The sequence below is a fragment of the Aspergillus aculeatinus genome (genome assembly GCF_003184765.1).
Source record: "Aspergillus aculeatinus CBS 121060 unplaced genomic scaffold BO66scaffold_71, whole genome shotgun sequence".
Classification (NCBI taxonomy): Eukaryota; Fungi; Ascomycota; class Eurotiomycetes; order Eurotiales; family Aspergillaceae; genus Aspergillus; species Aspergillus aculeatinus.
The window spans coordinates 1-23,640 of NW_020291540.1; the positions used below are offsets into that span (position 1 = coordinate 1).

A 23,640-nucleotide genomic window follows, 5' to 3' on the forward strand; every position below is an offset into this window, starting at 1 on the left:
GGGGATAGGGCAAGAGGGTGGATAGGTAGGCCAGGGGGAGAGGCTCGTACCTCGAATCCGAGCTGGATCACCCGTCTTTGATACTCGGCTTGCGGGGCTTGTGGTCCGAGGGCCGGGTCGGAGAGACCATAAAAGTGATGCAGGGCCTCGACGCGGATAGAGGGCGAGGCTCCCTGCGGTAGCTGCAGGAGGTCGTGGAGCTGGGTGCCTACGGCATTTTGTGCTAGGTTGTATGCTCTGGAGTCTGGCGAGCTGGTCAGGAACCGGGTCATTGTTTTCTCAGGGTCCGTGCTGCTGCTGCTGCTGCTGCTGCTGCTGCTGGGTTCATAGCTACAGTCCAGGTTGAGCTTCTGGCAGCGGAGGCAGTGGGGTTTCGATTCGTCACACTGCGATCCTTAGAAAAAGGCTGGTACTGGACAAAGAGGGTGTGGTGTACCTTGACTCGGCGTTGTTTACACTTGGAGCATCCATTGCGGGATTTCCGATGCGCGCGGCGGGCGTGATAGATGCGTTCCGGTTGGGAGGAGGGGAGTTGGAGGTGGAGGATTCCCTGACCTGCGGGGAGAGACATGGTGATTGATCATGACTATGACTAAGAATAGCTGAGCCTGATCAACCTGCTGGTTCGATTCAGAAACCTTGCAACAATGCTTGCAACGACAAGGCATGGGGATAGGTAACACTGAGGGGAAGACAAGCCAGCGATGGAGGCCATCGACGCAGTAAGGCTGACACGCTAGTCCCGAAGAAGCACCCTCGTATTCAATCACCATCATTTTATGCATCATTTCTTAAAACTCCAATGCAACCACAGTACGGAGTACAGCGTACAGAGCACAAGACTCAAACATCACCAACGCATGCAATCATTACTTCATACACAACACCCTCACTCAACCCCCTCACCCCAAACTCAACCAATCTGCGCATTCGAGAAATCCATCTCTGCAAACCATTAGCAAAACAATCCCTCCCCACACCTATATCCAAGGACCCCCCAAGAAAGGCAAAACTAACCCGGATGTTCAGCCTGAAACTTCTTCAGAATATCCATCTTCTTCTGCTCATCGCTGGTCAAGCCTCCGGTCTCCTTCTGGCGCTGATCGTACATCATCTTCTCGACCATGGCGCGCGTCTCGCCGTCCAGGTCGCTCAGCGAGGACGACTCGGGCGTGATCTTGCTGACGTCGATCTTGGGCGCCCCCGTCACCACATGCGGCCACCACTCCACCTTGTTGAGCTTGTCCAGGTGCACGGCCACCTCCTTGCCCGGCGGGTGCGCGGTCGTCTCCAGCGTCCACGAGCTCTCGTCCACGACGATCGGGTGGGGGAAGGTGCCCTGCATTTGTAGGGGGAAATTAGTTAGCATCCAACCCACCCCCTGAGCCAGGACTGTAGAAAACCCCCCTTGTACGGGGGCACAGTAAAAGGAAAAAAACAAACCTCAATAATAGCCTCCTGCCCCCGAACCGCCACCTTGATCTTCGTCTTGGTGAGCACGACATCCAGATCGCGGCCGCGCAGGTGGCCCGGCACGGGGATCGTGACCTCGACGTCGCGGATGGTCTGCGTCCATTTGTAGGGGAGCTGGGCCTGCTCGGCCTGCTCGGCGGCCTTGCGGGCGTGTTCCTCGGCTTCGCGCGCGGCGAGGTCGGCGGGGGTGGGTTCTTGTTCCGACATTGTCTTCTGTTCTCTAGATATTTGGGAGGGGGGGGGTTAGTGTTGTGTTGACGTTATACTAAGGGTTTGGATGGGAGGAGAGGTCCGTACTGTACCGCAATAAGTTGCCGGGGATCGGATCGGAGGGGTTGAGGATGTTGGAGAAAAAGAAGAGGGCTGCGGGGGAATATTCGATGGTGGAGCGGCGCTGCGGCGGCGGTTCGAGTAGCTTCCGTCCGTTGCGGGGCTTGGGTTTTTGGGTCGAGAGCTTATTGGGGTTTGGTTGCTGTTGGTCTGGTACTTGCAAGTACTACTACTGTTCGATGAATGTGCATGCAAAAGAGGTCCCATACTCTCTCGATTAAGTCCAAGAAAAAGTGGAATATTGGCTATGCTAACTGTTGAGAATGTGACAGTGTCACAAAGATCATTATGCCCCCTATATGCCTTGCGTATGTCCCAAATCCCCCACCACAACCTACCCTACCCTACCCTATACCCATGGCAAACACTTCCCCGGCTAAACAGTCTCCTTGCTTCCTGCGCATCATGACTGCATACCCACTAAGATGCCATCAACACAAGAAGATTACCATTTTCCATATCTTTCCCGCATCCCACCCAAGAATGTAAGATTTTGGTTTCGCACAAATGCTAAGGAAAATAAGAAAGCTGAAAATGCTCCCACATATCCCATTAAACGCCATTGAAATGGATCCCCGTATCATCCTCGTCATTCCGTACTATCCGTTAGAATCTCTTCTCCGAAAAGATCGACTTCATGGAGGCCGTGCAGGTCGCTCGGGTCGAGACTCGTCGAGCTCGGTTCCGGATGCGGCACATCGGATTCCACCTCCGCCGCCGCGCTACTACTAACTTCACCACCTTCCAAGAACCCGAAGAACTGGCCCGCATACTCGGCGGTCGCGTTCGCCAGCTTCGCCTCTAGGATCCCCTCGAGCATACGCATGTCTTCTTTCCACTTCTGCTCGCGGCGGGCCTTCTCCTCTGCCGACCGGCGGCAGGTCCCCTCGCGTTCGCGTACCTTGACGCAGTTCGGGCAGATGTAGTTGACTTCGCAGAAGGAGCACTTGCAGGGTGGGTTGGCCTTCACGCAGTCCTGGCACACGTAGACGGCGCAACTCGTGCATTCGCGGAGCACGCTGGCGCACCGCTGGCGTTGGTCGCCGACGGCACGGTACTGCGGGCAGAAGAAGGATTGGCAGCCTTGCCATCGGAGCTGCTCGGACGGCGAGTCACAGTAGATGGAAGACGGGGAGGACGACCGCGATCGGTTGGAGTTGGACAGGGACAGACTTCGGGAGCGGCGATGGATCAGCGAAGCCGGTCCCGGGGGTTCGGGCAGAGCGCGACTGCGCACCTCCCCGGCCCCCTCACCGTGGTCCTCGGTGAAGCTGCTCGTCGTGGAGTCGATCACCCGCTGGGTCCGGAACGGTAACTCGAACTCAGGGACGGAGTGGGGATAGGCCATGTGCGGGGCCAGGTAGCCGCGAGAGCCTGATGCAGCGTGGTTTTGGATCGCCATCTTCTCCAGCGTCAAGTCCCGGTAGCCACAAATCCTCAGCCGTAGACCGCGGAGATCATGCTCAATGCACAACGGCTTCGAGCAGCTCTTGCAATGCACCTTCCACTGCGGCGTGTCGTAGCAATCCTGGCACAAGTTCCGGGGACAAGCCGTGGGTTGTCGGTTAGGCGGACCCAGCAGCCACTTCATCATGGCGATGTGTCCCGTCTCGAGGGTGTAATCCGGCTTGCGTGGGTCCCCGTAAGCGTCGCGCGGGAACGTCTTGCTCCATTCCTGAGCCGAGATCTCGAGGTCCTCCCAGCCTTGTCCCCTGGGTAAAGGCACCGCGCGCACTTGATCTACGTCCCGATTGGAAGTGCCGATACTGATCCCGCCTCCGCCGGAGAAAATGGGTTCCGTGCAGCACCAGTGCAGCTTGAGGGCCGGATAAGCGGCGGGAGCGGTGGGGTTGGTGGTGAGTGCCTCATGATCTGTGAGTTCTATTGGGTCTTGCATCGAACACGGCGAAACTGTTGCGCCAGGGGCCCACCAGAACGGATTCGACTCCTTGGTCGAGGAGGGCTCCAAATGACCAGCAATGTAAGGCCGATCGAATGCACAGCTAGCACACAGAGTCTTTCGACATCCGACGCAGTGCATCAAGATGCTGCATTGCTCGCACCGCTCCGGGATCACTTCGCAGCAATTATCACAGCGGATGTTCTGGACAAATTGCGCGTGACTTTGACGCAGATGCGCCGGTTTCATCTTGCCGTCACCGAGATCACCAATCTCGCCCGTCCCCAGCGGTTCGCCGCAATAGCCCGTCTCATTGTGCTCCCACAGCTTGCCGTCACGCTGAGCTGGCCTGTTACCCGAGTCGATCGGTCCGATCCAGTTCTTCGACCTCCACAGCCGATCAAAGACGACCCAGACCTCGGCCGAACCCTGGGGAACCCGCATCGACACGTACCCTCTTCTGCGGAAGCACCGCCCGGCCGGGGTCGAGCACCACGCCGTATCCGTCCAGATGCCCAGCTTGTGACAGAGGTTGACCAGCTCATGTGTGGGCTCGGAATCCGAATCCTTTCGCGACAGCGATGACGTGAGGTAGGGGCGACGGCGGTGGTGGCGACATCGGTAGGTGTATAGACTTTTGAGAGCGAGGTGTTTGGTGGCAGGAGAGCTACCGATATTCCGTTCCATGTTCACATCGTACTGGAGACCAAACATGGTCAAGTAAGGAATAATGTGATACTTGAGTGACACGTTCTTGCACCCCCGAACAGAGAGATGCTCCAGTGTCTCGCGTCGAGCATGAAGGACTGTGGAGATAAGGATCTGACCCGAGACCGCCGTGTTGTCCAACTCCAGGCTGCGCAAACACGGGCTGAACGGAAGCACCACATTCATCAGCAGCTGATCGAGAGCGTACGGTCGCGACTGACGGGGCACCACTGCCTCCGAGGAACCGGTGAGGACCACGCGAATCGGGGGAGGCGTGCCTGAGGGATAGAGGAGCCGGAACGAAAGGTACTTCCATGCTGTTGGGTATGAGCGGAGAAAGGAGCGGAGGTAGCGGGAAGTGTGATAGAGCGAGAGAATAGAGTCGGTGGGGGTCTGCAGAAGGAGGGATTCGAGGATGGGCGCATGAGTGGTGAGGACTCTTTCGAATGTTGACAAAGAGTGTTGGGCGTGGATGTCCGACTGCTCCAGCGCGGATTCCACCAGCACTTGCTGGCTCGGGCCGGCGGTGTTGTTCTTCACCGCGTCCATCGTTATCGTCGATAGTGAGAGTGATACGGAGGGCGCTACCGGAGTATGTCGGTCTGTCGGTCTGTCACGACGGCGCTGCGGCCGAAATTCCAGCTTGATTCTTTTCTATGTGTTGAATGTCTTGGTCAATGGATTGAGTCCGGGACTGAGTCGGAGGGTAGAGTGTCGCGGGATCGCGAGCACGGCGGAGAACGCGGGTATGAGCGCCCATCATAAGGGGAATAGAGAGGGCGACTATGCGCAAGGAGGACGGGTTTACATCCCAAGGCTGAACATCATATGAGGGAGGTCTACCAAGGGAGAAAAGACCAAGCAGGCAGAGGAGCTGAGGAAGAAGACCACAACAGGGATTTTTAGGGTGGGGGAAAGGGTGGAATTGGAGAAAGAGAAGAAGGGAAACGAGAGTGAGGTGGAGTGAGGTGAGGTGATGTGATGGGGATGGATGAGTGAGTAAATGAGTGAATGTGGGTGTGGTGGGTATGTGAGTGTGTGTGTGGCTTTGCCAACTCACCTCAGATTGGGGATTGGGACAAAATCCAACGACGGCTGCCGGGATCTGCCCGGCCCAGCATCATGTGATAGGTCGCTTCGACCATCACGAGCCTGAATTGGAAATGCTATCGACTGGCATGATAATGCGGATTTTGCTGAGGTCGGATGATAATCAGAGAGAAAAATAATAATACCTTGAGGAGGGGGAGGGATGAAAGGAGGGTGAGGAAAAAAAAAAGCCTAAAAAGGGATAGGGAAACTATTACCTTATTCCCTCAGCATGGTCATGATTCTTTCAGTAACTTAGTGATTGAACTCTCCCGCCTTTATTGAATCTTCATCAACTAGACTACCGATACTCCATAAATTACCTGACTTTGACTAGTCAACTTGCAACTTGCAACTTACCTCACCCAACATCTCTTTTTGGGCCGCTAGGAGCAATAAGGCATGAAAAGCACGCTTGACCAGTCAGATCTGCATTGTCTACCGGCCCAGTTCAACAATCAGTCAACAAGAAAACTTGATTTGGATGCACCGCCCAGGGCACAAGAAGTCTATCATCTATCCTAGTGTCGATCACCATCCTCGCCCACTGTATACCCCCTTGCGATTCCCTTGCGCCCTTCCACCACCAGCGTGCTATCCGGCGCATCTTCCTCGTATTGAATATCAAAATCACTCCCCAGACCTTTCCACGTCCGCTGGGATTGCAGGAATTCCGCCCCTGGGGAGAACGTCCCGCCGATCATGGCAATATCGCCCTTGGCTCGCCTGGCTAAGGCGCGCGCGGCCGACGGCCCACTAGCGGCCGATACGGCCTCCTCTGCTGAGGAAGCGGAAACGCGGGGTGCAGCATTCCGCATGGGGCGGGAGTGCGAGACATACCGACCGGTGCGCAGGTCGAATTCCGGTGGTGCGGACTCGGGTTCCGACATCTCGCCTTCCTCGTCCGCCGCGGGGTCCGCATTCTCCGCCTCTGCCTTGGACTGATCGAGGACGCTCTGGAAGTCACTCCGCCAGGCTCCGGTCCACACCCGCTCGGTATCGCCCTGGAGCGTGAGCTCCAGCTCCGATGGAGTAATCACCGGCTTCCAGAAATCCTTGCTATCGACCAGAGAGCTTTCCCAGCATCCGATGACCACCCATCCGCCGATCTCGCTGAAGTTGGCCACCTTGGCCGCGTTGAGCTTGCCCACCACAAACAGGTAGCTCTTCTTCCCGGCGGCCGCGATCCGATCACGCACATGCTCCACGATGTGGAGGTAGTTCTTCACGCTCAGCGTGTTGACGAGGATGCCGAAGATGGGCACGGTGTTGAGGGAGGTCAAGATGGCATACCGGCGACGCAGGGCAGCCGCCGTGGACGCGGGTAACGGCTTCACAATCTCCTTTGTCACGTCATCGGTGGGATAGATATGGATGGCGGCGACGCGAGACGCAAGGGTCAGGAGTAGGGCCGTGGGTGGGTCGGAAATGTGGAAGAGTTGCCAGTCAGAAAGTGACTCCGGAGTCTCTTGGACAGATTCCGGCACGGTGCGATTGGGGATAGCGGAGGAAGGGTTGTGGACAATATCCGTGGCGAACAGGTTGGTGTAGCCCTCCTCGACGAGACGCGAGTAGACGGTCGGGACATGGTTCGAGTAGGTCACATCGGCCGCCAGAATGACCTTGGTTTCAGGGTCAGGGTAGGTCTCCTTGAATGCGCGAACCAGGGGCTCGAGAGGCAGAGGCTTTTGTGTGAAAACGTAGATGACCGGCAGCCTGGCTGTCGGGGACAGACACGACCGGCCGTAGTGCACGACAACGTCCGCATCCACATGCTCCGCGGCCACCTCGTCCACGCAGCATGTACCGTAGGAGGTATCCGCCAGAATGTATAGTTTCGGGGCAGGCGCGGGAGTCGCATCGACCTGGAGCTGGCCAACCGATTCCGCTAGCTGTTCGGCACCGTCGGTGCTGCTTTGCCCGTTGCTGTGTGGTTGAGGGGGGGCATCGGTCACGTCCAGACCGCGGCTGAGGAGTTGGAACACCCGGGGTGCATCGGGGAGCATGTCATCTGGAAATTGGAGCGCAATGCGCTTATACCGTGCCTGGCGGATCTCTTTCAGTGTGCGTTCGATGTCATAGGTAATCGAGAGCTCCTCATCGGAGAGCGTGCGATTCGGTTCCTGAGACGCAACCGGGTCGGTGGATTCCAGGATGCGATCATCCGGAGTGGAGAGGACGGGGGCTGCCTCCATATCGTTAGCTTTGGTGAGAGGTATTGTAGAGCAGTGTTTGGTAGTATCGTGAGCAGCCCAGGGCTGGCAATTGAGAATGGTGTTGATGAAGGTGGTGGGGAGGGAAATCGGGCGGAATTTTTGACTGGGAGGAAAATCCAACGGATTTCCACCCCACTTTCACCCCGCCATCCGCAGGGGAGCCAATGGCGAGCATGAGGATTACTTGTTTGTGCTGCCATACATACAAAGTAGAATTAAAGCAACGAACCATTCTCACCACGATTCTTTACAAGTCAACCATAATTGCATATATAGAACCTGGATTCAATGGCCGTCTCATACCTAAGCTTAAGTTTCTTATAGTGATAAATATATACAGAGAGGTAACTTAGCCATCTACAAATCCGCCCGGGCCGGCTCACCAGCCCACACACGCCGGATCAGCTCACGAATGGGCTCCCGCTCGATCTCGCGCGGGTTCCAGTACGGGTTGCTGACCGCAATGTCCGCAGCCTTGTCGATATCCTCCTCCTTCATCCCGAAATCCTTGAGGCCGCGCTTGACCTTGAGCTTGGACAGCAACACATTGAGGCCGTGGATGGCGTCCCCGTTGCTCTCCGGAAGGGCCTCGGCCAGCTTCTTCATGGCCTCGGGGATCTTGGGCGCATTGTACGAGATGGCGTGCGGTAAGACCGCGGTGTGGGTCTCCGCATGGGGCAAGTTGAAGCTCCCGCCCAGGGTGTGGCAGAGCTTGTGGTGGATGGACATGCCAACGCTGCCCAGGCACGTACCACACAGCCAGGCGCCGTAGAGGGCAGACGAGCGCGCCGATGAGGAGCCGGGGTTCTCCACGATCTCCGGCAGGGCGGAGGCCAGCGCACGGGTGCCCTCCAGGGCCATCAGGTTGATGACGGGGTTGGTGTTCCGAGCGTAGAGCGCCTCCACTGTCGCGTCGCGGGTTCTAAATCAGCATCCAGATTCTCAAAATCAATTCGGGGGCTGAAAGGGTTGGAAACTCACCAGCGTGCGCGATGGCATTCACACCACTCGTGGCACTCATGGCGGCAGGCAGGGTCATGGTCAGGTCCACATCGTAGATGACCGTGCCCGGCAGGATCTTGGGATCGGAGCGAGTCTTCTTCAGACCATTGGCGGTCTCGCCCAGGATCGGAGTCATCTCACTGCCGGCGTAGGTCGTGGGAATGCAGATGTGCGGTAGTCCGGTGCGGATGCTGATGGCCTTTCCGAGGCCGATGGTGCTACCTCCGCCGACGGAGATGACGGCATCCGCGCCCTGCGCGTTTGCGTATTCCAGTGCCTGGTCGGTGATGTGGGTCGGGGTGTGCATGGTGGCCTCGCTGAAGATGCCCGCGACATGGCCGTTGAGGACGGCCTTGACGCTCTCGGCTTGGCTGACTTGGTGGGGGGTCGAAAGCACCAAGGGGGCCTTCACATTCAACCGGGCAACCTCATCCGGGAGCTTCTGGAGCGTGCCGCTGCCGAAGATGACACGGCCGGGGTTGGAATTGTATTCGAAAGCATCCATGGTGAGTGGAGGTTTGGAGGTGAATGGTGCGCAGGTTTATTGGGATTGCAAGATAGCGGGGAAGAGATGAGAGGGTTCGGGGGTGATCCTGATAGATATAAATAGTCTAGTAAGATGTGCCTGGATCCGAGTCTCAGGGAGATATCCGAAGCTTGATCATCATGAATAATAAAGGTATTTTCCCCACACCCCACCACTTCCGACGTCAACGTCATGAAGCCATTGGGGCGGTTAAGGCAAAGGCTTTTGCCGTGGGTCGCACCCGCGCCGAAGGTGGAGGGCTTCGGCAATTCGCCCGCTATCGATTCCGTACCTCCATGTTCTACACAATTTCTCGCGAGAATTGATTATCTTGTTGACTGGTACATCAACATCAACAAGGCATGCAACTATGGATGCTGCAACTATTATTTACCCTTCTTATAACTGAACCATGCTTATACACGAGAGGAAAGGAATGAACAAGACAACGATGGATTGCCGATATCGGCAAGGAATTATCCCGTGGCAGGCCGCGCCAGACAGACGGTGCACTCTCGACATCCTCAATGTCAAGCACTGACGCTTAATCTATACGCATCTGAGGAGCAATAACCGTTGCCACGATCCATTGAATCGGCAAGCCAGTATCGCTGCCGCTAGTCTGCGCCCATTGCAGTCTTCCCCCACAGCTGCTTCATCATTCTTCACCACTCCGAATGTCTATTCAGTGTATACATTCACGCCGGTCATCCATCTTTGACACCGCGTGAACCAGCAGAAATGCAGACGTTGCTAATGTACCGTATGTTCTGCCTTTCTCCTTTCCCGGATGCAGCCGTGCGGGCAGTCGTTAGTATCGGGCACACGCTAAAAGTAGCGCTTATGGAGCTAAAGGACTAGGCCTGATCTTAGCCGAGTCGACCGCTAAGCAGCGTAGACCCTTGGAAAGATAGCTTAATTCATATTAAAGCGTTGTATACTTGGTCTCTCTGCTATATCATCCTCGCGACCTACTCGGGGTCATTGAGGCGAGTATCGCTATATTTCATTTGTCCACTCGATGTCACCGTACAGTGCCATCTTTTTGGTGGGCGGGGGTATCACTTAGTCCATATCGGCAAAGGCCATGATCTGCTGTCCTCCCTTGGCTCCCTTGCCCTTCTTGCGCTTCTTCTGCTGCACCGCGCGGGGTCTCTCTTCCTCGCTGTCATCGCCGGATCCCGCATCACTGTCAACGTCGTCGTCATCATCATCATCATCGCTATCATCACTGTCGCCGTACATGCGCTTGTCGCCCAGGTGGGATCCATTCGCGCCGCTGGACCCGACCGCCTCATGCCAGACCTTGACGACCTGACCGCCACCACTGACCATGCGCCCCTCGACGTCGAATCCCAAGCCGATCACGCCTTCCGTCTCGTCGTGCACGACCTCCGAGATGACCTTGTTGTTGCCGATCCGGACGAACTTGACCGCACCGCCACCCATACCCACGGCGACCATCTTCCCCTTGCCAAGCTCCTCCGGCACGACCGTCAGCGTCTCCAGCGAGTCGGCGCCACCGGTGCGGGGCTGGACGTAGATGCGCTCGTCCTGGTCGTCCCAGGCACCCTTCTCCCACAGCGTCAGCACGCCGTTGGAGCCACCCACCACCACTTTCTCGCCGCGGCTCGTCCCGCTGGTCGCCAGCCCGCCGATGTACACCGAGCTGATCAGCTCTTCCTCCTGATCCTCACTGCGCACGAGCACGCCCCGACGGAGATCCGTCACGGCCAGCGTCGTGCCACCCGTGGTCACCCATTGCTTGCTGAACCCAGAGGTGCTGGTATCGGACGCGGGGAGCGGGGTGAGCGAGGAAACGTAGTCATCGTGGGGGTGGTGCGTTTGTTGCGGCTTGGCGGAGACCTTGGAGAACGGGGTGCGGAGGTCGTAGAGATGAAGGGCGCTGGAGTCAGTGGCAAGGAGGAGGGTTTGAGGGGAAAGAGCGTTCACAATGGTAGGGGCGTCGACGGATCTGGATTTTGGCCCCAAAGCCTTGCGTTAGCGATTGCGCTGACACTTGAGCATCAATTGACCTCATAGGACACATGATGTCCCAATTGGCACGTGAAGAAGATCACCTACCCATCCTTTAACGTGGGGATCGCGATCTTGTTCGTCACCACCCCGGTCTCCGCCTTCGCGGCCTTGACCAACCCATCCGTGCCAGCGGAGTACAGGGTCTCGCCGTCCAGCGCGAAAGTCAAGCACCGGCAGCTGCCCTTGTGTCGTCTCGTGCTCCACATGGTGTCGATGTGGCCCTTGCCGTTGCGGGACGAAGACGTCGAGGCCCCGTCATCGTCGCTGTCCGCCTCCTCAGAGGGGAGTCGGTAGGTCTGGACATGGCCCGTAGCAAGACCAACGGAGACGATGGGCTCGTTTGGGTGGATGGCCTGCGAGAACAGATCCGCCGACAGCGGCAAGGTACAGACCGTGTCGAACATTTTGTGTGTGGACGGGTCGGCAATCGAGGCAATGGACCTGAATTATCCCACTCGTATAGTAGACTTTCTTTTATGACTTTTTTTTTCAAAAGAGCTACCTCCCAAGTAGATTTGTCTTTGGTGCCGGCCGCAAGCTCCGACTTTTGATGGGGGCGGGCCGACCGATCTTCCGGTCAATCTTCCGGTAGCTTGACAGCTGATAAGCCGCTTATCGCCGCTGCCGTGTGAATGCAGGCGCATTGGCACGGGACTAGACGCTGGGTATCGAGACAAATTCTTGCTTCTGGGTACGAGGATTCACTTCTAGTCCGGTCTAACTTTAAAGCAACGCTCTATAGGAGTCAACAGGCTGAGTTGACATTCACTAACTCCAAGAGACTAGCAGTCCAGGCTCGAATGGGTAAAGAGCTCTATTGTGAATTACGGATCTAATTGCTTCTGATAGTGCCGACTGACCGGTCAGTCTACGCCATTGTCTCCAGTCCACACTTCTAATCCCGTATGACCCAGCCCTCAACAGTACAGACGATCTTACGAATTTGAGTCACTTTGGGCTCCGTTCCGAGTTTTCATGCCATGCTGTCTCCTCCATGTATAATCAATCTGAATTCTTCCGCACATATCAAATAATAGTCATTTCGAAAGCAGGCTATTGTGAGTTGTCGTGACGGGATGCGGACTATGATGATCCTATGAGCAAGGTTCCTGCCCGAAGTCCTTCTGCTAGACGCGTTACTTCGATTGGCCTTGGTCTTATACCCGGGATAATTCTTTTTCCATTTATGTATATACAGAATCCAAGAGAAGATCAAATTCAGAAAAGTCACGGAAGAACAATGAGCAGAAACGAACGGAGAAACCGAAAAGAAGATGTAAAAATAGCCATGTACTGGGCGACATTCTCCTTGGCCAGAGTAGGACTGATTTCCCTCACATCAGGAGCCGGCCCGATGTGTTCGCCGCTGAGCTCACTCGACACTCGACTCGAGGTCCGCCATCTAAGCGCTGAAGGTCGAGTTGATCGGGCCGAACTTGATGTTGGAGAAGGTGACGGAAGCATCGGGGTGCGCCGCCTCAACCGTCTTGGGGTCACCCTCGCCGGTCTCGCAAGTGCCGCGGGCAACACCGGGGTCGGTCACCGTCGCGTTGGTGGGGTAGTGGCTATCCAGCCACTCCATGCTGGAGTAGGAGTCGTCCCACAAGCTCATGATGAGGACCATGGACGAGAGGGCGTCGCCCATCTTGGTGAGTCCACCGTGGTCGCCGAAGATGTCCTCGTCCCCAAAGGCCGTCTTTTGGGCCGTGCAGAAGTCGGAGGTGATCGAGTTGCCGGTGACGCCGCTGATGTCGGACGCGGCGTTGGCAATCACGTTGCCGTTCTGCACGTAGTAGCGGCGGATCTCAGACAGGGAGCCGGAGCTGCCCTTGATGAACTGGGTGACGACCGTCATCTTCGAGTTGGAGTCGACGGTCTGCCCGGGGCCGAAGAAGGTCTCGTTGCCCATACGGTAGGTGTTGAAGTCGCACCCGTCGGGGTCGCAGGTGCCCGCGTAACGGCTGGAAGAGTAGGTTCCGCCGCAGGCGTCGCCCTCGCACATTACCTGGGTGGCTGAGTCGCAGGGGTGCGGAGTGAATGCAGTTGAAATCTTGTTCGCTTCCCAGATGTCCATCTCCGGGCAGCAGGAGCCGTGGTTGCCGACCCCGGAGTTGGAGTTGCTGGTCGAGGGGGTCCAACCTTCCACGTTTGCCTGGTTTCATCTAACGTCAGCCTGGTTTGAGGCGGTAGTCCAGTAGATAACTGATACTGACCTGTCCGTCAATGAACTTCAGATCCCGCGGGCACTGGGAATCGCAGTATCCTGTTCCGTATTTGGCACCGGCTTTGTTGGTCGGGAATCGGGACACTCCACCGTCGGCGTCCATGGCGGTGAAGTACAAGGCTCCGTTCAACCCACAAGGGAGATTGGACACGTCGACATCGAAGGTAAACTCGGCGTCCAAGAGGTCGAATGTCTGGTACTTCTCATCGCTGGTGTCCATGAGGTAGAGACGCGAGCCGACATTGGACCCGGTGACGAACTTAAGCGTCAATTCATCACCGCTGGTGGTGACTCCGTAGGTGCCTTCATAGTCAGCGCCATCCAGAGCACAGTTCGAAGCACAGGTCTCATCATCGGGACACAAAGTGGCATCCCACTGCGGAGCGTGTCAGTCAATTGCTGTAACAGAGCTGGTGCTTTCACACGACTCACAGTGTTCCCAGTGTAGCAGTTTGTGTAGCCTTCCACAGAGTGAACCCAACGCCAATTGGAATCAATGACCACGGAAGCACTCTGCTCTGTGCAGCTGCCAGCAGCAGTACACTTCTGCCAGGTCAAAGCAGGATGAGTCTCCGCAGTCGAGGTTCCGGCCTGTTGAGCGCGAGCTGCGCTCCAGAGCGCAGAGAAGAGCAAGGCGCGTTGATACATTTTTCTTGGATACTTCGCTGAGTCGATTGTTGGTTGTGCTTGATTGTCTGTCCTGCAGAGATGTTGAATTGACTCGACTGGGAATTTCTTGCCTTTTATACCTCTGTTGGTCGCTGGAAGCCATCGTCCTTGAATAGTGCTAAAGGCCAAATCTGTCTCGCAACGGTACAACGGACCGCTATACCGTCGAGAGAATGTTTCGGAATGTAGTTGCTTTCCTATTTCGTGCAGCAAGAACTACCTCCGTCTCATAGAAAGGCAGTGAGCGCCTCGCCATGTCCGGAAAGTGGATCCAAAGGCGGCAAGTACCGTGTGTTGTTGAATTCAATTGACTTAGACCTGGCCTACTTGATCCACAGGGTTTCAAGATTGCAATGCCGGAGATTACTCCGAGCTATTTCAGTCACCTGCAATGTCCTGGTTCTGCGAGTTCGATCCTGCTATACAAGCTGGCTAGCTGTTCATGCCGCATCGGATGCGGAGTTTTAGGCCAGAAGGATTGATACCATGATTCTTCGTCTCTGGAGCGGGCTTAGTCTCAGGTTAGTTTCACTTTGAAAACAGCACTCTACTGAAAGAAGCGATCGTTTGTTTTCCTCGTGAAACACAAGTAGAAAGCTTCAGTCCGAGGTTAGTTGTAAAAGGCTCGATAGCAAGGCTATGGGTCGAAGTAACTGTCTCAATTGTATTCTGAGTGTTATCAAAGTGATTGGATTGATGTTCGATTAATCACTATACGAACGGCGATGTGGCAGATGTGGCAGATGTGGCGTTGGTTGGGCGTCGACCGGTCCCTCCTGCATCGATGACCCTAATCAATTAATTCATTATGTTCAGTATTCACTTTGACCTTGTCGATCGTCGGAGTGCGGGGAACGAGATTCCATCAATGACCTCGACCTTTGGCTTGGGCATAGCATCCTTCTTGCAGGTGGCTGAACGGGGGGCGCCTTTGGCTCCGATCAAAGCCGATAGGAGCATCGATTCTGATTGGACACTTTCTCATTCCACCTCACCTCACTTAATTCAGATTCGCATCAAAGCTTCCCCACAGTAGACTAAAGGGGCGGCCGCGGGTTGGCATCTCAGACACTTTGATGTTTCATGGCGGTGTGATGCATCGCCCGATGTCGGAGAACCAGCAGACAACAACTTGTTTCTGTAGCCGCTTTCATCCCTTCATTTCCTGATCTCGTTGAAGCTCATTTTGACAGCGGCTAATGTGGGGGTGGTTCCGCGGCAGAGGCACATATTTTTCTCGGTATATCAAGCCAAATAACTAGTAGGGGTGCTACTGAGTTCATCGTCTCACGGAGCCGGAATAAGCCATGGCGCTGTACCTTGCAGATCGCTTCCCGGTTATGGCTAGAAGCCGTCCAACGGCTGTCCAGTTTAAGTGGGTAGTCATCTCCATTTAGCCGGGAATGCCCTTTTCAGGAGTACACGGAGGTAATCTCCGCGTTTTTGTCGAGACGGGGGTTTGTTGAGGCTGCTGCTGACTGGTCTTATTCTCTATGGAGAGCGCTTCTTCGGCAATGTCTTTGTTGCCTGTTGCTGTGCATGTTGCCAAGCTGGTGTACATCCTCATGCGCAGAGCCCTCGGATCTCATGACTTTTGGAACCTTGGCGAATTGGTTTTACCCACGCGCAAGGACAGGAAGAAGGCCTTGGCGAACGTTGATACCTCACATGTTGACTAGGATGGTGTACCCTCGTGGTACTGTGCATGGGTATTGTCGGTCCGGGTATCCTCCACATGATTTTCTTCTTTCCTAGGTCATGACTGCCTGGAGTGATTTGATGATTTATCGGCATTGAGCCATCTCTGTCGTCCGATTCAGCCTCTAGATAGTCCTTGGCTAGGATACCTATGCTTCGGTCCGAGGATATATACTGAGTAAATGCGATCATGAGTGGGTCGACAGATACTAACGAGAAGATATCTCACATGACATCTTTCAGGTAATAACATTGACCACTGCGTCTTCTTCTCAACATAGCCTGATTGAGTATTCCGTAGAGATTTGTCTGCTCTAATGACCATAAAGAGAGATTGACTGCTGTTTGATCCTGTGGAAGGGAAGAAGCCTCGGCTGTGGATGGCACATGACTTGGTTTATCTCTTATCGGAGTCCCGGTGACAAAATCATTTGGCCCGAAGAGGAATAGTCGGTCCAAGGCCAACAAGTGGTTAACATCCTTGCCCGTGATGTCGGCCAACTTCTTACCTTGTTCTTGCTCGATTTCCATTCTATTCAGCCTGCATTTCTTTTTTCACTTTTAGCCCACCCCTTGAATTCTTCTTTCTTGTAGTTTTGGATTATATCATAGACATTATTCATAGACAAGAGACATGGCTTGGTACAATCAGACCGTCGACTCACTCTCCGATTTCTTGGCAAGCCACCGCAGCCAACTTCCCCTCCTGGCCGCGACAGGGGCCTCGTTGACTGCGGCTTTTATCCTGCGCTCGTTTCTATCGGACTCTCAGCCGGAGGGGAATGTCTATCGTTCCCCTCTGGACAAGGTTAAGGCCTTGTCGGATGCGGAAAACCGCGAACTTCCTCTGCCTATCGACGTTCTTCCCGGGGCCCGGGATGTTCCCACCAGCTTTGGTGGCTCAATGCGTGTATATGAGTGGGGCCCGGAGGAAGGCCCCAGGGTCCTTCTGATCCACGGCATTACGACCCCCTGTATTGCATTAGGCGGGTTGGCCCATGCCCTGGTCGATCGAGGGTGCCGTGTAATGCTTTTCGATCTGTAGGTGAACTGCCGAACGGCGCCACAATAAGGATTACTAACAGGTGCCTCTAGTTTCGGAAGAGGCTATTCCGATTGTCCCTCAGATCTGCCACAGGACGGCACGTTGTGGAATCGGCAGATTTGGTCTGCCATCAACTCGTCGCCTATCTTCAAGAAGCCCGGGGATCTCTGCCTGGTCGGCTACTCACTCGGCGGCGGTATCGCGGCGAATTTTGCGGCTTTCCATCCTCAGGCTATTTCCTCGCTGGTTCTCCTTGCGCCTGCTGGTTTGATCCGTGATTCTCGGATCAGCTTCCAATCCCAGCTGCTCTACTCGCACGACTGGATACCAGAGAAACTACTGAAGTTCTTCGTCCGCCGTCGCCTACGCGCAGGTCCGTTGACATCCAAGCCTGCGAACAAGAAGCTCAGCGCAGAAGATGCGTTGGTCGAAGAACTTCCCAATCAAGGTGCCACGGAGGTACAGCGATTGTCTCGGGCTTACCCACATGTGAATGTCCCCAGCACAGTCAAGTGGCAGGTGGATGAGCATCCCGGTTTTGTGCATGCCTTCATGTCCAGCATGCGTTTTGGGCCCATTCTGCAGCAGCGCCAACTGAAAGTATGGAAGCAGCTGGGAGACTGGCTTGCCGCGGGGAAGAAGGCCGGCTCGGATGCAATTCCCGGTCTTCCTCATGACAAGGTTCTCATCATGTATGGTGAGCACGACGCAGTCATTGTGAAAGACGATCTCGTGCCCGATGCCACTGCAGCACTACAAGGCCTCGCGAGCTTTAAGTCATACGATGCGGGCCATGAGTTTCCAAGCACGAAGTACGATGATGTGGCTCAATACATGATGGAATTTCTGCAGCTCAATGCTTCGACAAATGAAAATATCTGAAGGGAATGACCCTATTATGATGACCCCGACATGTCTCTCTCATCTTCCCGATATATGCTGTTCTGCAGCGCCCTGCGATGAACAAGATCTCTAATAGACTCTGTACATAGATAAATCTTCCTGCTATTCATACCTGCTCACGTTTCAAATATTCGCATAATACTGTGACCTGCGATCAAGCATCTCTATCATTTCCCCAGAACCTTTTCTGTCGCTTCGAGCTGGCTCGAGAGCCGTGACGCATGCTCGGAGCGATCATGCATTCGTGCTCGCGCAAAGTATGGCTCGTCCGCTGCTGGGGACTGCGTGAAGCGCTCCACTATACCTCCGCTGGTGCCATCCGGAATGCGGCTCAGATTCTCTGCGCTGAGACTGTTGCTGACTCCGTTGCCAGTTCTATTGATAGCTGTCAGCATGGGCAGAGCAACAAGAGTGACATGAATGACTAACTTTTGTGTTTGCTTGTTTTCGGAAGACATTGCTGATTGCCTGTTATAGGGTTGATCTCGGCGGTGACAGATGTGAGATATAGAAGTTCGCAGCTTAAGGATATCTTGGAATAGTTTGCAGGTACTCAAGGCGAGGCAAGTCGTTCAGTGAACTGTGATGTGTGGATATAAGTGTTGAGGTAGAGGTAGGTTTGCGGGGTTTGCTGATGCTGATGATATCAAGCAAGGACGGTTGAAATCTGCCTTTATATACCCAATGAGACTACCTAGCATCAAGCTTTACTGACGCTGACGAGTGAAACAGAGAATGTGAAACAAAAATAGACCAGGATGACTTCGGCGCAAGCTGGGATACAACGGCCCGGGACCGAAAGTGGTGAGATTACAGCCACAAAAGTCGTGTGAAGATGGAAAGAGGAGGCCTTGCGCAACGTAACTTGTGTGACATAGTAAGATAGAGATCTTCGGTTCGTCTCTCGCAACCGACTTGTGATTTCACCACGAGCAAGGCAAACCGGTTTTGAACGGCCTGGGAGTTCACGGAAGGACCCGGAGTTACCGTTTGTGTCCCTCCCTATGTGCCACGAATGGTAGCTAAAGTTTTCGATCGAGATCTGTCGAGCTGCTGCGTCCAACTAGACGATAGTAAAACAAGGAGAGCTCGGATTGTCCCCAGCGTCTAGGGAAATGATTACCGAGTCAGCTTAGGGAGGATAGACGCATGAGTCGGATTCTGCATGGTTGAGCTCGATAGGCATACTCCGGGGAACCTATGAACGATCGTCAGCATGGCGCACATCGGGCACATGAACCGAATGAGGGAGTAATTGATCATTCAGCATGCATACTCAGATGCTGGTCATGACGGCCAGCCAGCGGCGGTTGTTATTGGCTGTCAAAGGCATTCGGGCAGGGGGTCGGAAGGGCTGAAACCTCGACATGCGATTCTCGCACTCCGCTTGAGAGGGTTGTGTCATGGATCTAGGCCTTGTGGAGCCAGGGACCGCCCCGTCCTGACGCAGATGCTATCAATGTCATGGTGTCGAGCGCAATCTTCGACCAGGGATCACACGATTTACACCGAAGTGTAAAGGGATCAGGGATTGAGATCTCTGCGAATCGGCTGTGACCCACCGATCTGGTCAAAACGGGGTCGATCCCATCAGAGTAATCACGCACTGCCCCAGGGGATGGCAGCGTCAGTGCTTTTCGCCCCGACTCTCTCACGCTGCTGCATCTCCCACCTTACTCCTACCTTGTTTTCGGCCTTAACCTTATTCAGCCACGATTAGCTACGTCGTAAGCTAAACGGCCCCTGTGCCTCCGACAGAATAACGGTATCATTGCATTGGCAACAATATATGTACGTACGTACATTTGGCACGACCTGGCAGATGACAACGACTCAGGGTGCAGGCGTAGCTAAACTAACTTCACCCACAATGCCTATAGGTCAGAGAACCTCGACGAGTAAAACCTACGCCGTTTTTGTGACTTGGTTACTCTCAGCTTTGCCCTCTCTTCGGTCGGCTGAAAATTCGGAACTATCTGTCTTCTGGCTTGGCTACTGATCACCTTTGATCTTGTCGATTTTTTTCTGCATTCCTCCTTGTCAAGGAATCCAGTTATGCTGACATCACGACCCTGGCTAAGCGTTGCTCCTGAAATTTTACGATTGATTGTGCTGCGCCGGAATGGGAGTCTTCAAAGCTAAGCCTCGTTCTACCCTAGCTTGCTGCCGCCGGACAGTGCGTGTACGCCTCAAAGTACGGCTGTTCATTCCAGTCTGGTGGTCAAAAAGGGGATTTCTACGACGGGATCACGCGAGAAATGTGCTGAGGTGGACCGCAAAAAAAAAGCAATTGGCAGTTCTATAATTGGCTGCAAATCCCGGTGCCCGATATGACTACAGCAACTACAGCAAATAATGGCGAACTATGGATTTCTCACGAGCTGAACCCTGCACCAATGGACAGAGCACATTGTACCTTATTGGTGAACGGCAGCGATCGACGCAAGTGAACCCGAACCCGAGCCTGGCTGCCTCCTGAGCATGGGGTTACCACAACGCTGGGTTCGCGTCGCAAAGGCGTTATTTATGCTAGTGCACAGCACAAAAGTTGGATAAACTCAGGGCTTTCGGGTACGGGAGCCGAAAGGGGCTTGCAACAGGCTTTTCCACCACTAACTTACTCCTGGTGGTTTTTCTTCTGTGTTTCACTTGTTTATCTCTCACCCCCCTGAATACGCTCGCTCCGGTTACAGTCACCCCTTGCTGCTTTTTCCGCGGGCAGGTATCGGAATCAATAGTCTCCGTGCTCTGCGAGAAACATAACGCGGGGATATGGACTATCTCGGACGCAGCTCCGAGAGATTGATCGATGCATTGCTTGCCCTTGAAGCGGGTTGCTATCCTCAACCCGAAACTAAACAAGCTCATGGTCTTTGTTACCAAGTTCGTCGATTCCCCTGCCCAGAGAGGATTGGGCGCAGACAATCCCCCTGTGCTGCCTGTCTTACAAGGCCATTACCGTACGCCTTGTCTGTCTAATCGAGATTTTCCCTTGCAAGGCATGCTTGGCCTAAGCTCTGGCAACCTTATCTCTCTTAGCGATGATCCACCAACATCATAATCAACTGGTCTGAGCTTTCCTTGGCAGGAATCTGGCGGTCCCCACTAGCCAAACTAAACCTTGAATTCATGTGTGTTGTTCACTCGGTGAAATTGAGAGATCATACCAGCTACTATCTGCTGTGAGGGTGATCGGGGGAAGCTTGAGGATTCTACCATTAGTCAAAGCCAGCTGAAGACTTCAAAAAATGGTCTGCGAGCTTGGCGATGCTACAAATCACTCAGATCACCTCGCGTGTACGGAATTACGCTGCCATGTTACGAACCGAGCCGGAGAATGGCAGCTGCCGTGCCGAAAGCAACGTATGGACCTTCAACGGTAAGGAGCGACTGCTCGCCAGGGGCTGGATTCATCGCATGGCTCTTGGAGTTGAGAACGCGATCATCAGTCAACTCAATTTAGCACTCATCACACCAACTCTGGCGCTTGTCGGCTCTAGGACCGCGCCTCGTCGATCTTGTCCCAATGAGAGCGTATGAAACGGCGTGGCCGGACTTCGGGAGGATGATTATTTCTCCTGCATTTCTCTCCCATTGACTATGCATCACGCTTTTGCTTTTTTCAATCCCCAAAAAGCATCCCATCTTGGCCTTTTTCGTTCCTTTTTCACGCGGCCCCTTTCAAACGCCACCAAATGAGCATGACAAGCAGTCGTCACTCCCGCCTACATGCGCAGCAGGGTAGATGAAACAGCCGCGCAAAGGCCTTTACGTCAACCGACAGGGACGTGATGACGCCAACACTGATGAGTTCTTTGAGTGCATGCAGGTCTTAGACGGCTGTTCTTGAATCGTTGTACGGAGTACTCCGTACTCCGTACCTCATTTTTGTTGCTGCCTTTCCGCCCTTTGCATCTTCTCCTTTTCCCGCCAGGCATGCACCCACGGCATACACTTTAGGCAATGATTTACCTCCCTTTTTCTGAGCCCCTACAAACGGGTCTCATTTGTAGGAGGAAATAATAGGTTTATTTCCCGAGGCCGCGCCCCCTTCAACCTCCGAGTGTCCGACTAGCCACCAGCACCCCCCTTGATGAACAAGGTTCTCAAGAAGCGAAGAATGAATACTCAGCCTCTGCTAATGTTGGGGAGGCTTAGACACGTTACACAGACATTTCCAAGCGAAGAGGTCCGACTTCCGATATACGTCGACTTCGTATCGGTTCCTGTTTAAAGAATGTGGAATACGTGATGACTCGCGGGTTCATCCGGCTGAGAATTAATTAGCACTGATCACCTTTCACCAGCCAATCCCTGGACCCTTGAATGGTTCGTGACGACCCTCAAGTGGAGCTAACGGTCTTGAATACGCACATACATCCTGACGATATTCTATGAACGGCGGGGCTTGCCTTTTAGTGCATCACATCTGCTTATCCACGAGCGCGAAACACTTTCGCTTCTTCTTACTGTCTTTGGAGGGAGTCACAATGGACGAATGCGCTGATGCCTGACCCTTGAAGGCTATGAAACATGTCTTGTCAGCCCGAAATACCTGGTCATTGTTCGCTAGACCCAGAGATACAACCCCAAGAGTGGATCTCGACGGCGCTACGCTAGCGCATGTCTCAGCTGTCAGCACGCGTACGCCATATCAGGACCATCGGGTCTACAGAAAGCATTGCGAGCATGCAACACGGGAACATCCATGCAAATGCAATGCAGCAGTAATGGGCTCTCTCGACCGAATGCCAGTCCAACATGATGAAGCGCATTGTGATTCTGGGCCGGTGCGTGATGCGGTCTGCAGAAACCCATGGTACGATGGGTAGCATGTGCTGGACATGTGGTGGAGGAATGCAATTAATGACATTGATGTGATATCTGCAGGGTTCCGATGCTGCCAGTGACTCAGAATGCGCAGTAGGCTCGTCTGATGAGCCAGTGGGTCTCGAGTGTAGCATGGCTGGCTCAATCCCACGCTTCTGGTGTGGGATACCCAAGAATGCGATAACGGCTTTTGCCGTCCCATCAGGTGTTCCTGATCGTGGAGACGCGTGGGATAAGGCATGAGCGCTCACCTGATCGTTTCGACGTTTCAAGGCGCGTGATCCATGTTCGTGGGTGGCTTCAAAAGCAGGCTGCAAGCCAAAGCAGGAGATTCATTTGTCATGCAAAGACCACCATGCATCCAGCTGTCCAAGTTTACTCGATTTAGGGAACTTAGCCTGATTGCAGGGTAACAAAGCTGTCAACGTCCGCACGTCCACAACTCCGGCATTTGACTATTGAGAGCATCATACACTGCGACGCAAACAAGCCTATCGTGACTCAAACTACACGCGTAGATCCCTATCCATGCCCCACATCTGAATCATAAATCTAGAATGCCTCTGCCCACATGATCGGAGTCGACAGCAGCACCTTACTAAATGGATACGGTCCAAAGGGTGGAGCCTGTAAAACGACGCAAGGCAACTGATAAGGCAACGGGAGGGTTGGCGCCGCTTAGCTCTTGTCCTTCCCAGCACAGATCAGAGACCGTCCGACTTGATTGCAGAGCTTCGCTCCAAACCAAGAAGGAGCTTGCCCCTCAGAGCTAGCTTTTGATCATGCCATGCATGTCGTCAGTCGGCTATCCTCGGATGTAGGCCTGAAGGCTGGAGATGAGTGTATGCAGCCAATCCAATGCACCCCTCCAGCAACAGGTTTATCCTACAGAATCTGGGCTGTGAATGCATGCAGCCCGTTCCTCATCCCATGGATATCCGCTACATACTGCAGATGCATGCAGAATTGCAATTCTGGATGGTCGAC

The 23,640-nt window shown here is 54.4% G+C and overlaps 9 protein-coding genes across 9 annotated transcripts; 1 reads left to right on the top strand and 8 right to left on the bottom strand.

The window, feature by feature from the left end:
* Positions 1-50: 50 nt before the first annotated feature.
* On the bottom strand, positions 51-571 carry BO66DRAFT_405956 (Zn(II)2Cys6 transcription factor domain-containing protein; the record flags this gene model as incomplete). Its single annotated transcript, XM_025648997.1, has 2 exons — positions 51-386; positions 437-571. Coding segments are annotated over 2 exons (471 nt in total), but the record flags the coding sequence as incomplete, so codon positions are not given.
* A 65-nt stretch (positions 572-636) lies between these two features.
* Positions 637-1,805, bottom strand: BO66DRAFT_227982 (NudC domain-containing protein). The gene is made up of 4 exons (XM_025642738.1): positions 1,771-1,805; positions 1,444-1,693; positions 1,018-1,339; positions 637-945 (listed from the first exon to the last, which is right to left on the bottom strand). Exons 2-4 carry the CDS (start codon positions 1,678-1,680, stop codon positions 914-916), a joined length of 591 nt encoding a protein of 196 aa, XP_025498699.1. The 5' UTR covers positions 1,681-1,693; positions 1,771-1,805; the 3' UTR covers positions 637-913.
* A 242-nt stretch (positions 1,806-2,047) lies between these two features.
* On the bottom strand, positions 2,048-5,440 carry BO66DRAFT_395860 (uncharacterized protein). Its single transcript, XM_025648326.1, has one exon. The coding sequence runs from the start codon at positions 4,958-4,960 to the stop codon at positions 2,393-2,395; it is 2,568 nt and encodes an 855-aa protein (XP_025498700.1). The 5' UTR covers positions 4,961-5,440; the 3' UTR covers positions 2,048-2,392.
* A 217-nt stretch (positions 5,441-5,657) lies between these two features.
* BO66DRAFT_395861 (2-(3-amino-3-carboxypropyl)histidine synthase subunit 1/2) lies at positions 5,658-7,945 on the bottom strand. The gene has a single exon (XM_025648327.1). The coding sequence runs from the start codon at positions 7,693-7,695 to the stop codon at positions 6,022-6,024; it is 1,674 nt and encodes a 557-aa protein (XP_025498701.1). The 5' UTR covers positions 7,696-7,945; the 3' UTR covers positions 5,658-6,021.
* Positions 7,946-7,995: 50 nt separating this feature from the next.
* On the bottom strand, positions 7,996-9,436 carry BO66DRAFT_360062 (maleylacetate reductase). The gene is made up of 2 exons (XM_025644989.1): positions 8,698-9,436; positions 7,996-8,621 (listed from the first exon to the last, which is right to left on the bottom strand). Exons 1-2 carry the CDS (start codon positions 9,221-9,223, stop codon positions 8,074-8,076), a joined length of 1,074 nt encoding a protein of 357 aa, XP_025498702.1. The 5' UTR covers positions 9,224-9,436; the 3' UTR covers positions 7,996-8,073.
* A 709-nt stretch (positions 9,437-10,145) lies between these two features.
* On the bottom strand, positions 10,146-11,783 carry BO66DRAFT_360067 (WD40 repeat domain-containing protein). Its single transcript, XM_025644990.1, has 2 exons — positions 11,330-11,783; positions 10,146-11,219 (listed from the first exon to the last, which is right to left on the bottom strand). Exons 1-2 carry the CDS (start codon positions 11,686-11,688, stop codon positions 10,310-10,312), a joined length of 1,269 nt encoding a protein of 422 aa, XP_025498703.1. The 5' UTR covers positions 11,689-11,783; the 3' UTR covers positions 10,146-10,309.
* Positions 11,784-12,514: 731 nt separating this feature from the next.
* Positions 12,515-14,156, bottom strand: BO66DRAFT_384551 (glycoside hydrolase family 7 protein; the record flags this gene model as incomplete). Its single annotated transcript, XM_025646096.1, has 3 exons — positions 12,515-13,436; positions 13,498-13,884; positions 13,941-14,156. 3 exons carry the CDS (start codon positions 14,154-14,156, stop codon positions 12,687-12,689), a joined length of 1,353 nt encoding a protein of 450 aa, XP_025498704.1. The 3' UTR covers positions 12,515-12,686.
* A 2,099-nt stretch (positions 14,157-16,255) lies between these two features.
* On the top strand, positions 16,256-18,000 carry BO66DRAFT_360073 (alpha/beta hydrolase). Its single transcript, XM_025644991.1, has 2 exons — positions 16,256-16,916; positions 16,971-18,000. Exons 1-2 carry the CDS (start codon positions 16,510-16,512, stop codon positions 17,800-17,802), a joined length of 1,239 nt encoding a protein of 412 aa, XP_025498705.1. The 5' UTR covers positions 16,256-16,509; the 3' UTR covers positions 17,803-18,000.
* On the bottom strand, positions 17,897-18,690 carry BO66DRAFT_228033 (uncharacterized protein). Its single transcript, XM_025642739.1, has one exon. The coding sequence runs from the start codon at positions 18,279-18,281 to the stop codon at positions 17,991-17,993; it is 291 nt and encodes a 96-aa protein (XP_025498706.1). The 5' UTR covers positions 18,282-18,690; the 3' UTR covers positions 17,897-17,990.
* Positions 18,691-23,640: the final 4,950 nt, after the last annotated feature.